General features: G+C 37.4%; 1 protein-coding gene across 1 annotated transcript; it reads right to left on the bottom strand.

Annotated features, from left to right (window-relative positions):
- Window positions 1-1593: 1593 nt before the first annotated feature.
- Window positions 1594-8274, bottom strand: LOC139313793 (protein FAM163A-like). Its single transcript, XM_070939257.1, has 2 exons — window positions 8182-8274; window positions 1594-2001 (listed from the first exon to the last, which is right to left on the bottom strand). The coding sequence occupies exons 1-2, from the start codon at window positions 8272-8274 to the stop codon at window positions 1594-1596; spliced, it is 501 nt and encodes a 166-aa protein (XP_070795358.1).
- Between the last annotated feature and the right edge of the window lie 9384 nt (window positions 8275-17658).

Here is a 17658-nt window from a genome sequence, read left to right as displayed (position 1 = left end):
AGGATCCCACCCCTGGATATATGTTACCTCTGTGCAAGAATACATGAAGTTCCCCCCCCCCGCAGCTTTCCCCCCATCTAGAATTAAGATTCTATTTTGTGGACGGAGCTCTGGTTTTACTCAAATGCAGCTCCAATGGAACTGTGGACTGGGATAAATGGGCACAATCCAGATTAAACTCAGTTTGTTCAAAATATAATTGAAATGAATCAAGTCTGTATTCCTGTACATACACCGATTCCTATATCGCATCAGCATCCTTGTGTTCTTGAGATGTTTACCATTTTAGGTGAAGGTCTTAAATTTCGTCTCTGATAAAACATTCAATTCATATAAATAGAGAAGAGTATGCAAGACTGACTGCTTACTGATACTTCAGAGAATGACCCTTGTGCTTGTTCAAAAGAATAGACCAAATAGTTTCCAAAATAGCCTTATGTACCATTCTTAGAAGATCAAACCATCAGAATTTCAAACACATGAACCACATTTCACACATAGCAAAGGATAGGCTTGCGGAAGTTATCAATCAACATTTGAAACCAATCCAGTACACTTTTCTTTGTTATTTGACCAGTTCTACTTTAGAAGGTATTATCTTACAAAGGTCATAAAACTGTTGAATTTGGCACTGACCATTGTATGCACTTCAATCTTTCCTTGCCGTGGCTTGATGATAAAAACATTACCTTTTGCAGTTCTACCAACTTTAAGTACACAAGGACGGCAAGTTAGAAAAAAAGACTTATCAAAGCGTGGGGTGGGGTGGGGGGGTGGCCTTTAAGTGTCAGGATGAATTGTTAAAAAAGCCTGTTCAGAATTGAGAATTTGGGGAGAACAGGATGTTTTTGCCATGTAAAAAATAATCAGCTTTCAGAAGAAATTTGGTAATTTCTCCAGTTCTTCAACTCCCAGTTTCTTACCATTACTAAATGCTTGTGTATGCGTGTTCATGTGTGTAATAAATACGGTACATTTTGGCTGGCCTATTTTACATTCTAGTACAAATAAAGCATTCAGTTCATAAACTAATGGGTTACAGAAATAATCAGAACATTTCATTTCTTGTTTCTTGTTCTTGTTCCACTTCTAATGAACACTAATTCAGCAAACATGTTGTCACCCTTCTCACTGGTTGTCCCCATCCTGGTTGGGAATTATGATGTCCCCTAAAAAGTTCTCGAACTGACCATCGGGAGCTTACTCTACTAATCAAAGGAAGTGAGTAGGTATTGCTTTGAAGAGAGAGACAAATGGGAATGCCTAATGGTAGATACCAAATCTCTTAGTGGGGGGGTGGAATTGTAAAGTGGTTTCCAAAAACCTTGAAATGCAAGATAGTTTTGTATTATAGATAGCCCTCTTTAGACAAGAACCGTCAGTGGAAACAACATTATCACTTTGCGGATTGAAATTTGCACAACTCCCCCCTCCCACCCCCTTGGTTACAAAGTTATAAATCTTTTGCTGCAAAGATCAGGAACAATGGTGGGTCTTGGACACATGTTCCATTTTGGCTGAAATACATAACGTTAAAATCCCCACCCAACAAGAGGATTATACTGAAGCACCTGTGATAGTGATAGACAGTGATCATACTTCCGTACTGAAAGCCCTCAGATTTGGAAAGGTCCCGTGGATGGCGCAGTGATGGATCACTGGGTAATTTTGGTGGGTTGCCAGTTTGGCAGGCAGCCCCATATCCTTGCAGCATATGGGTGTGTAGGTGACACTCTCACCCCCATTCCGTACCATGTCAGCGGTCTGTATATAAAAGGGAGCTCCACAGGGGGAACAGACTGGGCCATAGTTCCGGTTACTCTGTTTGTTAAGCTCACAGGGTGGGAAAGAGGAGTTGCCCTGCCCGTCCATGATACGACAGTTGCAAGCATTGCACATAATGTAGTGTGAGTGCAGGGGAAGATTGACTTCTTCCTCCTCCTCTTCCTCCTCTTCTTCCTCTTCGGCTTCCTGAGATTCATTTTTCTTGCAGCAATAATACTAAAGCAGGAGAGGAATATTTTTATTAGCACACAAAAAGTTTGTTTCATAAATAGAGTAATGCTTTGAGAATTCAGACTATTGACATGCATTAAATTCAACAATTTTCACATCAGGTTATGAGGTACACCAGATATATCAGTATTTCTGAATATTGCTGTCTGTGGAATTCTGGGAGTTGAAGTCCACACAGCTTAAAATTGCCAACTTTCAGACACACTGAGACACACCTGAACTTCTGGCTGGATCAAACCAAAAGACTCTGTTGCAGAATTTTGCTTCCATGCTGGCCAGTAGGATTTTCGCAAGCAGCACCAGAGTTCAAAAGTACTTTCTCTAGCAACTGGTATTGAGCAGCATATTCCTGGGACATCATAGACAATTTACTGCCATCATAAGTAATAACCACTGATAATATTATCTGAATATATTCAATATTTTTTTCTAATAAACTTATTTGCTGTGAAGAAACATTAAAGGCCTGTATTTTTCTAGACCTCCTTCTACAGGCCAGGCACAATTTGCTAGCAGCATAAGGAAGAAGACACCAATGGTCAGCTGAGGCTCATGGGGGACACCAAGCTCAGGATGGCCAAAAGGGCAGAGAGGAGGGGCAGATAGGCAGGTGGGAAAAGTTGAAGCAGAGGCAAGCCCAGCAGGGCAGGAGAAACATGAAGTCCTTGCTTAACAACCATAATTGAGATTATCAGAATTTCTGTCACTAAGCTGTATGATTGCATGTTATATTGCCAAAACGACCGCTTTGCTTAGAGATGGAAATTCTGGTTCCATTTAGTGTTGTTAAACGAGGACTACCTGTAGTTGGGATAAGAAGAAAAAGTTGACAGTAGAACAGGAAATTTAAACAATGCAATGCATGAGTAACAAGAGCCAGCCACTTTGCAGGCCAAAAATTGAGGTTTGGAGGGGTGGGCCTGCTTCCCTCAAAGCTCTGTTTTGACCATCAAAGTGCTGGGTGAGGCCTGCGCAGGCCAAATGGAGCTCCGTTTTGGCCAGCAAAGTGCAGGACAAACGTTGCAGAGTCTCTGTGCTTTTTCCTAAGAGTGAACAACTGTCACGGCGCTGCAAGATTCGTAGTTTCGGGACTTGTTCGTAAACACTAGTGGGCGCTTACTGCATAACTTCAAACATTTGCTAAGGGAATGCTCGTAACCCGGAGATTACCTGAATTGTCTTTTAGCAGCTCACACTGTTATAAGTCTATTTGAGGAACAACAGCTATTTCTGTTAAAATAGATGATCTAAGGAAAACATTTGATGCTCACATTATTGTATCTTAGTGAGTTTCCTTGATAGACAGACTGTCTGATAGTTGCAAACCCAGAAGCCCAGACCCCCCCCACCCCACCCCCCAAAAAGATTTTCCCATCACTTATCAAACCAATCAATTAGTTCCATCTACTCTTAATGCTATTAATGCAAAAGGATGGGTTGCCAGCCTTATACTGTTGATCCTATCCATATTAACTGGCTCCTCCATATGCATGAAAAGGATCCTATTGTTTTTCAGGAGTTCATTAATTCCATCAGTGCTCCTAAAAATGAAGTCCTTTCTGGAACATTTTGGAATTTATCCCATTTGAATGTTCAATGATTTAATCCTTCAATCCCCTTTTAGGCAAAATTACATCAGCTCATTCACTCTGAAATGCTGCCCAACTTGGACAGTTGTCATATTTAATCTAATCTTATCGCTAACCTTGACAGCAAGGAGTGTATTTAAATGTGTCACTTACATGAGGAAAACATTCTTTTGCCCATTTCAAAGTGAATTGATTAACTCGTACAGTGCATTGGCCAAAGAGATCATTCCCTTTAAAAGTGAGGGGCTACCAAACCTAGGAAACAGCAAAGCTTCTTGACATTTAAATGAAGACTTTAATTCTGTCCACACTACGAAACACTAATCAAAACAACAGAGATAAGACAAAAGACAGTTATGACTTTTTTATCTACAGCAGGAATCTTGAAGAAGATGCCCTAATAGACATTCTATCTAACTCCTGTATATAAGATGGCTGCCCCTCTCCTCTTGAAGCCCTTGAAAAGCAAGACAAATAGCCCATGACACCCATCAATGGTACAAATGTGTCTGTGAATATGTAAAAAGTACTGGTAATCATCTACAGTTCAGCATTATAAGGCATCCCTCAAGTACAATGAATTGCAGCTCCAAACAAAGTGATACTAGCCTCAACCTTCAACCTGACTTTTACTGAGAATCCTTCAGGTAACATTTTGTCAGGCCTTCAAGGCTGATCAAACTAGGAATCCAATGTTATGTACATCAGAAACAATTTTATCATAAAGCTTGAGTTGACAGAATCTTGCAAGCCAGAAAGAACTTCCTCCCTTTACCTTAATTTATTTTGATTACATTCCTAACTTGGAAACACTTCTCTTTTATATGAACATTGCCTTGGTAGCAACAATTTCTCTTGCCCCTCAAGGCCATTCCCTCTGCCTTCTACAATTCATTGTCTAATCTGACCTAATGATTCCATCTCCTGGTTTCTCACCTACAATACTTCTTCTTTTGTTCCAACCCCATCTTGATACTAGGAATCAATTTCTAGATCTTAAAAGAAGTTACAGTATAAGCAGTTAATAAAAAGGAAGAAACATATCTGGGAACAACTTTTCCAAGCCACAAGAGAAAAAATCTCTACTGCAGAGAATCAGGGAAATAGATGGAAATAGGCAAAGAGGACTGAAACATTCCTTAAGGCAGGGGTGTCAAACTGGCGGCCCCTGAGGCCGGATGTGTCATGTATAGGCCACGCCAACCCTAGCTCTGTGAATGGGAAAAAATCACAAAACATTACGTGACGGCAACGTGACGCAGCAAGTTTGACACCTGTGCCTTAAGGGCTGGGAAATAAGCATTCAGAAGAAACTCAGGCAGAGAGCCCTCCCTAATTCACTGGGAAGGTGAAGCAGTCAAGCTTGCAAGATTCTATAATTACAGCCTATCTCAATTAAGTATCATTCTAGTCTTCCTCTAGACTAGAGTCTGTTTCCTGATCTGGTCTGCCCAGAAAGACTGACCTTTACTCTAGTTTAGAAGATAATTACAAGCATTTTAGCCAAGAAGTTGGGCTGTCCTAAAGCTAAGAGTCTAGCAAAGATGTGGGGGAAGTTTTATAGCCAATTATACAGTCCTCAGCTTACCAGTCTTTCATCTCAGTTAAGCCCACCCCCCAATAATATTCTCCCTTGGCCATCAGCCTTCTGAAAAACCAGGTAGTAATTTGGTACCTGCTGAATTGTTAAAAAGTAACGTTGATTGGTGGATCTTTCTTCTGACCTCCTTTCTCACCCACATCAATAATACTTTCCATATGCCTAAAGAATGAAACTGTTCTATTACTGTTCCTCTCTTTTAAAAAGGTAATAGCATGAGCCCATCTAATTATTGCTCTATTAGTTTCCTCAGCTTTCCTAGTAAACTAGATGGACACTTCTTATTTCCTAAGCTTCTAAACTAGTTAGACAAGGAGAAAGGCACATTGACTAGGGATATACTGTATCTAGGGACGTGGTGGCTCCGTGGTTAAGACGCTGAGCTTGTCGGCGGTTGGCAGTTCAGCGGTTCAAATCCCTAGTGCTGCGTAATGGGGTGAGCTCCTATTACTTGTCCCAGCTTCTGCCAACCTAGCAGTTCGAAAACACATAAAAAATGCAAGTAGAAAAATAGGGACCACCTTTGGTGGGAAGGGAACAGCGTTTCGTGCGCCTTTGGTGTTTAGTCATGCTGGCCACATGACCAAAGAGACATCTTCAGATAGTGCTAGCTCTTCAGCTTTGAAATGTAGATGAGCACCACCTCCTAGAGTTGGGAATGACTAGCACATATGTGCGAGGGGAACCTTTATCTTTATATTGTATCTGCTCTCCTGCAGTTTGGGGCAGAGAAATAAATGTTGTCCATGCACTCTCTTTATGTGTTGCCTTTATTGATCTAAAGTCCGCATTCAATTCTATACCTGGAGAAAGGCTTTGGGTGAAGCTGTAATAATCACTGGACAACACATTTTTTTCAAAAGTTTTGCTTCCTGAAAAATCTTTGGTGATTATGACAGATCCCTTCAAACTGAACACAAATATAATTTCAGAGTGACTGTACCACATAGGAATCTTGAGAAATATGTAATTAATGTTTAATAATATATTTAATCACATGTTTCTGACATGCTGCGTGAGTTCAACAAGACTAAAAGTGTTTTGCTGCTGATTTTTGTTTGCCTCTCGCAGCAGTGTCCAACAAAGTCAGCCAGCATTGATGGATTCCAGTTGCCTTGATACCATTTTTTCATTGTGGCAATGTCCTGGTGAAATGTTTCACCATCTCATCACCAATTGCACCTAGATTTTTGGGAAAGAAGTCCAAGTGTGAATGCAGAAAATGAATCCTCAGAGACCTGTTGCACTTCATGGTCTTATATACTGTGAGAAATTTGTCAACCAGCTGAATGTAGTTTAGATACTTTATAATTACCAAGAAAATTCTCAAGGACATCCTTGAATGCTTTCTAGGCAATTTTCTCTGGCCCCAGTAACAGATCTTTGAATCACTTGTCACTGATGACATAGCTGATCTGTAGACCACAAAAATTCTTTAAACTTCCTTGTTCATTGCTTTCACAAAATTTTCCATCAGTCTGAGTTTTATGTGAAACGGATGCAACCATTTTTTTTTGTCAGATTAACAAATGGTTCATGTACCATGTTTTCCTGCACACCAAACCAGGGGGGGGTTCTACTTACCTTTACTACGGGTTCACAATGGGATCGCTTAACTTAAACTTTTAAGGATTAGAAATTGTGGGGACTTTAAGATATAATTCTGGGATTGATTAAATTTTGTTAATATTTGGCCTTATTAGTAGTCCTAGACATTTGGGATATTGACATTGTGATGGAATAATGAGTAATTTTTACAATATTAAATATTAGTGACTTAGTAGGGGATAACAAATACATGGTGCAAAGAAATGTTATTTAGGTTTAAATGAATTAATGGGAAAAATGATAAAGAATTATAAAGAGAGAATGGTATTGTTGAAGTTGGAAGATTAGGATTATGCATACTTATTTGTATTATTATTGTTAGCATTGTTTAAAAAGGACATTGACCCAGTCAATACACTGTGTCAATACACAAAATATGTATGGTGCAAAAGGAAAACTGCAAATAAAACATGAATTAAAAAAAAAACACTCAGGAAACTGGTGGGAACAAATTAAATCTATTTCTGAAAGGTCAGTAATAGTGCTTTATATCAGAGCAGAGAAGAACATACCTGTCACCATAAGATCTTCTAAAGCAGGGGTGTCAAACTCATGTCATCACTGCAGTGTCACATGACATATCGGGACTTTTTCCCCTTTGCCAGGCGTGGCCAGTGCATGATGCATTCGGCCTGTGGGCCAGGAGTTTGACAGCCCTTCTTCTAAAGTTAACCTACCTCTCAAATATTATACAGGTAACTATATAATTTACTCACTCATCCACAATAACTTAATGTCCCTAAATATAGAATACAGACCAAATTCTTAAGAGGGCTGTTTGAAGCACCTTGCTATATTCCAAAGCAGCACTTGGTTCACAAACTAGTTTGATTTCCTTGGATTTTAGGACCTATATCTAGTTATGGCTTAATTAATGTCGTCATTTCAGTTTAAGCACTTATGTTCTAGTTTTAATGCTCTGCTATTCATCTTCACTATAGTGTACTAAATGCCATACACACTCCTAGGGGATATCTTAGAAATGTTTTAAACTCTAAAGGCATTTTATTGCTTTGTAGATAATAGCTATGCTTTCTTTCTATATCAGGGCTCCTGGCACTTCGTTTTTTAAATTCTTTTTATAATGGTTGACTATTCAATTTGCTAAGATGTCTAAGAACAACAATTAGATTTGTGGCTTAGATAGTATTTTACCTGAGTCTACCATCATCATAGCTCTCATTTGTTACTTCTGCCCCAGAGCTGTCCATGCATTAAATTGTTCTTATTTTATAGAAGAGAAAGTCTTGTGTTACACCTGAGGAACATGAAACATATAATATAATATATATGCTTGTTACATATAATGTTCTATTGTCCTTGAATACAAAAGGAAGTATATGTCTCATACATTGAAAGGAGTCTTACCTGTAACCTACAATAGCAAAGAACTGCAATGATACACAGTAAGATGACAGTTGCTAGTATTCCGCCAGTGATGACAACAGTTCCTGCTGTCATCCGACCGATTCTCCATCAAATTCTAGAAATGGAGGAAAGACAGGAGAGCTAAGCTAATAGAACTAGTTATAAGAATTCAAAATCCCTCCAGCCCCGAGATCCCTATTTCTCCTGTTGTTTTTATAGCCTTGTAAACATAATCTAAAAATAATCTAAATAAGATTTCCATAAAGCATCTTCCTTACCGTTAACTGGTTGGTCAACAGCTGAGTTAGTTTTTCCCATTAAAGCTCTTCAGCAAAAAAATTAGGGGTATGTTTATTTGGTTCCAGAGCTACATTGATTGTTTTATTGTAAGAGGAATATTATTATCTCTGACAATTAATGAATACAATTATAATGTATGTTTCCTTCACTATTTTCAATACTGGCCTATCTCTTTCTACCAAAGTAGCATAGCCATTGAGTTGTTAACCAATATTCCTTTTAAACTGAAGGGGAAAAAATCAGCACATTGAGCCTGAGCATTATCTATATCAGTAGTAGATACTGCATATTCAAGGACAGGGATGGGGAACTGAATCTGATTCAAGAGCCAGCCATAATCTCTGAGTTGGATAAAAACAGTAGGGTAAGCTTCACAAGAGACAACTCTTCTTTGGAAGATCCAGCCATACTTTCTTTGTTCAGACAGAGCAGTTCTTCACAATCCATCTGCTGTTTTCTCCAAAATGGAAGAAGTATCCCTTATTTCTAACTGAGTAAGAGAAGATTTTTGTCAACCTCTTCTTGCACACAAAAAAGGGGATGGTTTGTATGCAACTCATTTATTTGTGCAGGCAGGTAAAACACATCATGACATTCGAACAAGCTAGGATTTTAATTCAGGAAGCAATTAGCTTTTGTGGTTGGTTTCCTACTTGCATTTACAAATTGAATTAAGATTAAAGGATGCACCAAATTAAATGTCATTGTATGAAGCTAGACTCAGAAGCTTCTAGGAAGCCACAAAACGCAAGAACTGTTCCTTGAAGCTAGACTCAGAAGCTTCTAGGAAGCCACAAAACGCAAGAACTGTTCCTTCGTTGAGTTAATTCTAGCAGTTTGTATTCTGACATATATTCCTTTGAACATAGAGATGCCATTTCACTATCAGGGACAACAAACTTATCAAGAAGACAGATCTCTTTTCAAGCTACTCCATTTTGTTCTTTCTTCTTTCCAGTTTCCAATTTTCACTTAATATAAGTTGAGTGAAACATAGAAAACATAGAAAACTGGCAGCAGAAAAAGACCTAGTGGTCCATCAAGTCTAGCTTTTAAGTTTCTTTTTTTCTTTTTAATTAGTTTATTATTTTAATTCTTATTTTAATTTTTTATTTATTTCCTTTTTAATTTTTGTCAGATGATGGACATATGTTTATTCCAAGTATGCTTAAATTCACTTATGGTTGATTGATTCACTACCTCTGCTAGAAGTTGGTACCAAGCTTCCCTACTCTTTATGTCAGGGCTGTCAAACTCCCAGCCCTCAGGCCGGATGCGTGCTGGTCACGTGCTGGCCACACCCATGCCCGGTTTAACGAAGGGGGGAAAAGTCCTGATACATTATGTGACACCGCCGTGATGACGTGAGTTTGACACCCCTGCTTGATGTGAAGTAATACTTTCTAATATTACTTTTGAACTTCCTTTCTGTCAGTATGAGCTGTGTTTTTGAAACAGGCTCGTGTTTCTTCCCCTCTCTCAATTATTTTTTTCCCTAAGTCTGCAAAACATTTCAGTCTGTTAATATCTCCTGTGTGGATGTCATTTTGGTGCATGCTGAGCCATATCCACATAATCACTTTTCTGCCCATATATAGACTATGAATTGACTGATATAACTGCAGCAAGCTTATCCCCAATAAATCCAATTTTTAACAGCAACTATTACTGCTTACTTTCATTTCTGGATTTGTTTGTAAATTTATTTCACATTTTCTGCAAACTCTCAAGCAAACATATTTACACCGAAAGTGAGTCAATGCACATATGAAATAGTTAAAAATACTTACGTTCAGTGAAGGGTATATTGGACCTGCAAAATAAAATAAAGAAGGAAACTGATTAAATAGTTCACATTCTAGTTCTAATTGGTTTAAAACACTTTTTTCCCCACTCCTAATATAAATTTGCAATATTCCGAGTGGACATGATTTGTTTCATCCCAGTGACAGTCATATAGTCTTATAACTTTAGCTAGACACGAAAGCTTGATGCATGTATGCCTACATATTTATTCACATCTTTTTTGGTCTCAAAATCCTTCTAATGTCTGGAATCAGCACTTCTGATTATTGTGATATTTATTGTTGTTTTTTTTACCAAGTATTCTTCCCTCCTGGTTATTCAGAGAAAACTCTGGGTAACATTAAACTTTTATGTTTATAGAATGTATAAATTCTCTATATATTAGTATATAGAGTATACTAATAGAGTATAGTAATAATATACTAATAGAGTATAGTATATATTAGTATACACTGTATATTAATGGGGATGAGAAGTCATAGCAGAGAGATAAAAAGCAATCCATTTAATTTGAGGGAAGAAATAAATGCCTTTCCCCTTACCTGGGAATAAGCATAACAATAGAATATATTGCATATTTATTCACAGGAATAAGAAGAGACAGATCTAGGATTTTCTGCCTTCAGTTCCTAAATCTTCTAGATCTGCATTACTGTAGACATCTAAAATTAGTTTCTTATGGCAGTTGTCGTACCCTGCTTAGAGGATAAGTAGTAGGTGTCCTGATATTTTTTGCTGGCTCTTGAGCAACTCACTACATGCCTTCAGTTCAAACAGGTTCAATAAAGAATGTTCAGGCTTTCTGTTGGCATATTGTATTTGTTTAGTATTTACATAGTTGGAAATATAACCCTCTGACCCAGTGGTGAAATCCAATTTTTTTTACTACCGGTTCTGTGGGCGTAGCTTAGTGGGCATGGTGTGGCTTGGTGGGAGTGGCTTGGGCATGGTAGGGGAAGGATACTGCAAAATCCCCATTCCCTCCCCGCTCCAGGGGAAGGATATTGCAAAATCTCAATTCCCACCCCACTCTGGGGCCAGCCAAAGGTGGTATTTGCCGGTTCTCCACTACTCAAAATTTCCGCTACCGGTTCTCCAAAACTTGTCAGAACCTGCTGGATTTCACCCCTGCTCTGGCCCATAGCACATTTTCTTACCTGCCATAATTGGATTTTAAAACAATAGCAGTAATGTCTAACAAAGATTTGTTGAGAATTAACAACTGCTCAGGATTTCTGGGGGAGGTATGGTGAACGGAAAATATCTTCATGAAAGTGGAGTTGACAACTGCAACAAAGATCAAGGAACTAGTGAGTAAATCTGTTCCTTGGAAACTCTCTAGCTAAGGAAAGGACAGGAGATTGGCACATGTGCTCCAAAAAGCTGCTCCTTGCAATGTTAGGCAAATCACCTGCAGTTGTTAAGTGGGACATAATGTGACTGCAACTTGAGATTTTATTGCTGGCATCTCCATTGACTTTGCTTATTGGAAGCCAGCTACAAAGCTTACAAATAGTAATGATGTAATTCTGAGACAATACAATAGTCACAGGTTCAAGAACCAATTGAAAAGTTGCTTTTTCAGTGCCACTATAACTTTGAATGGCCACTAAGCATGGCAGTTGTTAACCTGGGAGGATCTCTTTCTTTGCCAAGACATGAAAGAGTTGAATTAAGTTGAATATACTGAAATCTGACAGTTTTTCAGTGATCTTTCCCAATGATTAGTTTACATGTAATGGTGTAATTGACACATCACACTAAATCACAAAGTTTGATTTTAGCTTAGTATGTTGCATAAACCCAGAGAATTTTAGCTTTTCAGCAAAGTACAGTTAAGTAGACCATAACACAGTATAGAAACTCAAAGTCAAGATATAAGTATTGCAGGCTAACTCTGCCCGCAGCCAGGAGTTTGATCCTGACATGCTCAAGGTTGACTGAGCCTCCCATCCTTCTGAGGTTGGTAAATGAGGACCCAGATTATTGGGGGCAATATGCTGACTCTGTAAACCACTTAGAGAGGGCTGTAAAGCACTATGAAGCGGTATATAAGTCTAAGTGTAATTGCTATTACTATAGCTATAACTTTTCTTGTGAGTTCTTTCTAAAAGCCACTGTTCTCCCAAACTGATATAATTCCCACTCATTTCCATGGAGTTTGCCTGAATGTTCAGTGTAAATCCTATTCAAGTCAATCAGATCTTGGAATCGTTCCTAGCTCTCTTCTTTATGTATAAGACTCATTTTAAAAATGGGGAGCTTTGTCTCCTGCAGAGATCAGGTTGATGTGTATTTCAGAGACTCTATAAACTAAAAGGGTCCTCCAAGGGGAAGCCTCAGAAAAGCTATCAAGAGTTGGAGAAGAGGCAGAAAAAGACTATTGAAGTGATCTGCATGCTAGAGTTAGTCCCCTATGAAGAATGGTTACAAAAGATGGTGAGACGATCTTGTTTGATTAGAGAAGGATCAGTACGTTTATTATGGACTGGAGATGGCTTATGAACTTTTTGCTGAAAAAAGAAAAAAAATGAACTTGTGATTTATGGGTGTGAAGATGAGAAAGGTTAGCTTATGGAAAGAAGGAAATTATGAGAGGGTAAAATGTAAATGCAGTTATATAACCACTTTTCAGAAGATCAGAAGCCGTTTCTCTTTTTTTTTTTTTTATTAAAAAGTTTTATCAAGTATTACAACAATTTTTCCCCATCCCTCCTCACCCCCCTTCCCTCCTCCACCCACCCCCACCCCTCATTCCCTCTCTCCCTCCAACCCCCTCCCCCCCACCCACCCACCCCAGACTTCCCAGAGCAAATACAGGGTATAACATTTAACAAACATAAACTAAAATATGCTAACTTTCTGTAGACTCCAAACTCCGTCTTACTCTTTAACTCCCCTTTCAACTAACAAAACATAATTCAAAAAGAAAAAGTTGGTTTCATTCATAAGCTATTTGAAACTTTTTAGTCCGATATTTGTTTTGAACATAGTCAACCCATCTTCTTCATTCCGATATATATCTTTCATTTGAGTGGTCCTTCAAATATGCCGAAATTTTTGCCATCTCTGCTAAATTCACTACTTTTAATGTCCATTCTTCAATAGTAGGTAAGTCTTTCTTCTTCCAATACTGCGCCACCAAAAGCCTGGCTGCTGTTATTAAATTTAAAATCAATTTAGACTCTATGACCGTACAGTCTGTAATTATACCTAACAAAAAGAACTGTGGAGTGAATTTTATCTTCTTTTTGAGAATGTTTTGAATAATCCACCATATTTTTATCCAAAATGCCTTAATTTTTTTACATGTCCACCATATATGGTAATACATGGCATCATCACATTCGCATCTCCAACACTTAGGTTGCAAACTTGGATACATACAGGCTAGCTTTTTAGGATCCAGATGCCACCAATAAAACATTTTATAAAAATTCTCTCTTAAGTTTTGAGCTTGTGTAAACTTTACATTTCTAACCCATATTTTTTCCCACATTTCTATCATTATTGGTTCTTCAATATTTTGTGCCCATTTTATCATACAATCCTTAACTAGCTCTGTTTCTGAATCTATTTCTACCAATGCATTATACAACCTTTTTATATGCATTTGACTTTGGTCTCTAATTTGTTTTACCAAGTTCTCCTCATTTTGCAAGATACCAATTTTCTGATCTTCTCTCCATCTAGCTTGCAGCCATCCATACTGAAACCATGTTTGGATTATCCTTTCTTCTCTTAATTGATTCAAAGATTTTAGTTGTAATATACCTCCTTCCTTATTAAGAAGCTCTTTATAAGTAGTCACATCTTGTTTTTGCTCTACACTTATATTCTCTATCGCCCACATTGGGTATTGCCCACATTGGTAACTTATCATTTAATTTATACTGATACTTTTTCCAGACACGCAGTAAAGCATTTCTTAATATATGACTTTTAAAAGTCTTGTCCACTTTCTTATCATATAATAAATAAGCATGCCAACCGTAAACCAAATCATATCCCTCAATATTCAATATTCTTTCTTCTGTTGAATTCATCCAGTCACTAATTGCTGACAGAGCAGCTGCCTCATAATATAATCTTAAATTGGGCATTTTGAGACCTCCTCTTTCACGTATATCCTGCATTATTTTTTGTTTTATTCTCGGTCTCTTCCCTGCCCAGACAAAATTATTAATACCCTTCTGCCATATCTTCAAATTTTCATCTTTTTTAAGTATTGGTATCATTTGAAAAAGAAACAAAAACTTAGACAAAACATTCATTTTTACTGCTGCTATTCTTCCTAACAAGGATAATTGTAATTTTTTCCAATTTTCCATCTCTCTCGGTATTTTTTGCCACAACGGATCATAATTATGCTTAAAGAATTTCGCATTTGATGTCATAATATAAATCCCCAAATACTTAACTTTTTTTACTATTTCAAATCCTGTTAGTCTTTCTAATTCATCTTTTTGATTTGTAGTCATGTTTTTAGTTATTATCTTCGTTTTCCCTGCATTTATTTTAAATCCAGATACTTGTCCATATTGCTTAATTATATCCATTAAACCTACAACCGACTGTAATGGTTGGGTTAAAGTAACAACCAAGTCGTCTGCGAATGCTCGTACTCTGTAGTCATACTGCCTAATTTTAATTCCATTTATTTTGTCTGACCCACGTATCTTACTCAACAAAAATTTCAAAGTCAAGATGAACAATAATGGAGACAAGGGACATCCTTGTCTTGTTCCTTTTTCTATATTAAAAGTATCTGTTAAACTACCATTAATTATTATTTGCGCTGTTTGTTTCTGGTATATTGCCTTAATAGATTGTGTAAAATATTCTCCAAACTGCATCTTTTCTATTATTTTCAATAAGAAATGCCAATTCAATCGATCAAATGCTTTCTCTGCATCAAGAAATATTAGCACCGCAGGGATTTGGTTGTTCGTCCCCAAATACTCTAATAGGTTAACCACTTGCCTTACATTACTCTTCATTTGTCTACCATTTATAAAACCAGTTTGATCATTATGAATCATTTGTTGCATGACTGTCATTAACCTATTTGCTAGTATTTTAGCAAAAATCTTGTAATCTGTATTTAAAAGTGATATAGGCCTATAATTTTTTGGCTGGGTGTGGTCTTGCTCCTACTTTGGAATCAGAGAGATAAAAGCTGTCCTCCATGATGGGGGTACATCTCCTCCAGATTGTATGTTGGTAAATAACTCTTTGAGTGGTCCCACCATTTCTAACTGCAAGTGTTTATAATAAGCAGCTGTCAAACCATCCGTCCCAGGGGCTTTACCCACTTTCAACTGCTTAATTGCAAGCATGATCTCTTCAGAGGTTATTGGTTGATTTAAACCCTCCCTTTGCTCTCTTGTAATTATAGGAATATTCTCTTTCTGTAAGTATCTATCTACATCTATACTTTGAATTTTATCACTAACATACAACCTCGTATAAAATTCTAAAAATGCTTTTTTAATCATATTTTGCTGATAAACCTCTTTACCTTTATATTCTATTTTCTCTATGGTCCGTGACTTTTGTTTTTTCCTTAACAGATATGCTAACCATCTCCCTGGTTTATTAGCATTGCAAAAAGTATTATGTTTAGCATATTGCAAATTAGTTGTGACCTGATCTGCCATTAGCATATTAAATTGCCCTCGCAGTAAGTTAATTGCCTCTTTTATTTTCTTGTCTGCTGGGTTCAATATCAAAGCTTGTTCTTTTTTTTAAATTTTCTCTTCTAAGTCCTTCCTTTTTTTCCCCTGTTTACGTCTATGTTTATTATTCAAATATATCAAGATACCTCTCATATATGCTTTACTTGCATCCCAAACCAATGAAAAATTCTTTCATAAATTTTTTACATTCTTTTACATTTTCCTCATATCTAAACAAATTTTCATTTAACCTCCAAGACCTCTTAAATCCCATTCCATACTCTAATTCCATCCAAACTGGACTATGATCCGTTAAAACTCTTGGGCAGATCTTTGTCTTCTTCACCCTAGAAAAAAGATCATTAGTAATTAATATGAAATCAATCCTAGAGAAAGATTGATGTCTATCAGAAAAAAAGGTAAAGCCTTTTTCTTCAGAGTTCCTCTCTCGCCAGATATCTCTCAATTCCATATCATCCATCATTTCAAAAAACGATTTTGGCAATCTGGCACATGTTGAGATATTTTGCAAGAGCCCCTTCTTATCTTTTTTAGTGTCCAAAACTCCATAATCGCCCAATAAAATGCATGATTTATAATCCCATTGTAGTAACTTGGAATGTAAAAGCTTATAAAATCTTTCCTGTTGTTGGTTCGGTGCATATACTCCAATTAAAAGTATTTTTTCTCCTTTTATTAAAAGTTCAATTGCTATGAATCTTCCTTGATCATCTGCTTCAATTAATTTAGCAATTAAGCCTTTTTTTAGGTATATAACTATACCATTCTTCTTCTCGGGAGCAGATGCAACAAAATGTATACCTAACCTTGCATTTATTAAATATTTTTGATCTTTCGTTCTAATGTGAGTCTCTTGTAGACAGATTACATCATTTTTAAACTGTTTCAAATAATGAAATATTTTTCTCCTCTTTTGTGGTGAATTTAAGCCATTAATATTCCAAGTCAGAAATCTAGTTGCCATTCTTGGCCCCCTGAAGCTTTTGGAGCATCTGCTGGAAATCTCCATGCATTTTGCTTTTTGGCCTTGCTCCTCCCACTGCTTCTGTTTTTGTAGTTTCTTGAATCATCTGGAGTTGCTGCACTCTTAATTCTTCCTGATGCTTGGCTGCCGCTCGGGTCTGTCTTTGATCCTTAGGTTCTTCTATTTTTTCAAATACCTCCAAAGCTTGAGCAGTAGTCGAAAGTTGTATTAAATCTTCTTGAGTAATCAAAGCTCCCCTTTGGGCCTGTGCCAACAATTCTTCCTTCTCCCCCTTTCTTGCCCCCTCTGCTTCCGTCTTCCTTCTAGCTTCTGGGGACTGTGGGCATCCAGCCTTTAGTACATTGGTGTAGAAATCTCTTGCCTTCCACACTGAGTTAAGATGATATCTTTCTCCTGAATAGTTCACCACTAGTCCAGCTGGAACCTCCCATCTGTACTGTATCTAACGGTTTCTCAGTTCTTCCACCAGAAAGCCATAATCCCTTCTGGCTCTCAACATTTTGGGGGGGGATTTCTTTCAGTATTAAAACCTCCTGCCCCTGCACTTGAAGTTTATTTTTAAAAGTAACTTGTAGGATTTCATTGCGTATTCTCCTTGTTGTAAAATAGACTACAATGTCTCTTGGTAGATGTTTCTGTCTGGCAACCCATGAATTGACACAGTAAATTTTGTCAATTTGCCATTCC

The sequence above is a fragment of the Pituophis catenifer genome, unplaced genomic scaffold, assembly GCF_029215685.1.
Source record: "Pituophis catenifer annectens isolate HBS135680 unplaced genomic scaffold, rPitCat1.0.hap2 SCAF_3, whole genome shotgun sequence".
In the NCBI taxonomy this organism is placed as follows: Eukaryota; Metazoa; Chordata; class Lepidosauria; order Squamata; family Colubridae; genus Pituophis; species Pituophis catenifer.
The sequence above is the reverse complement of the archived record's forward strand: the minus strand, read 5'-3'. Positions and strand labels throughout refer to the sequence as shown.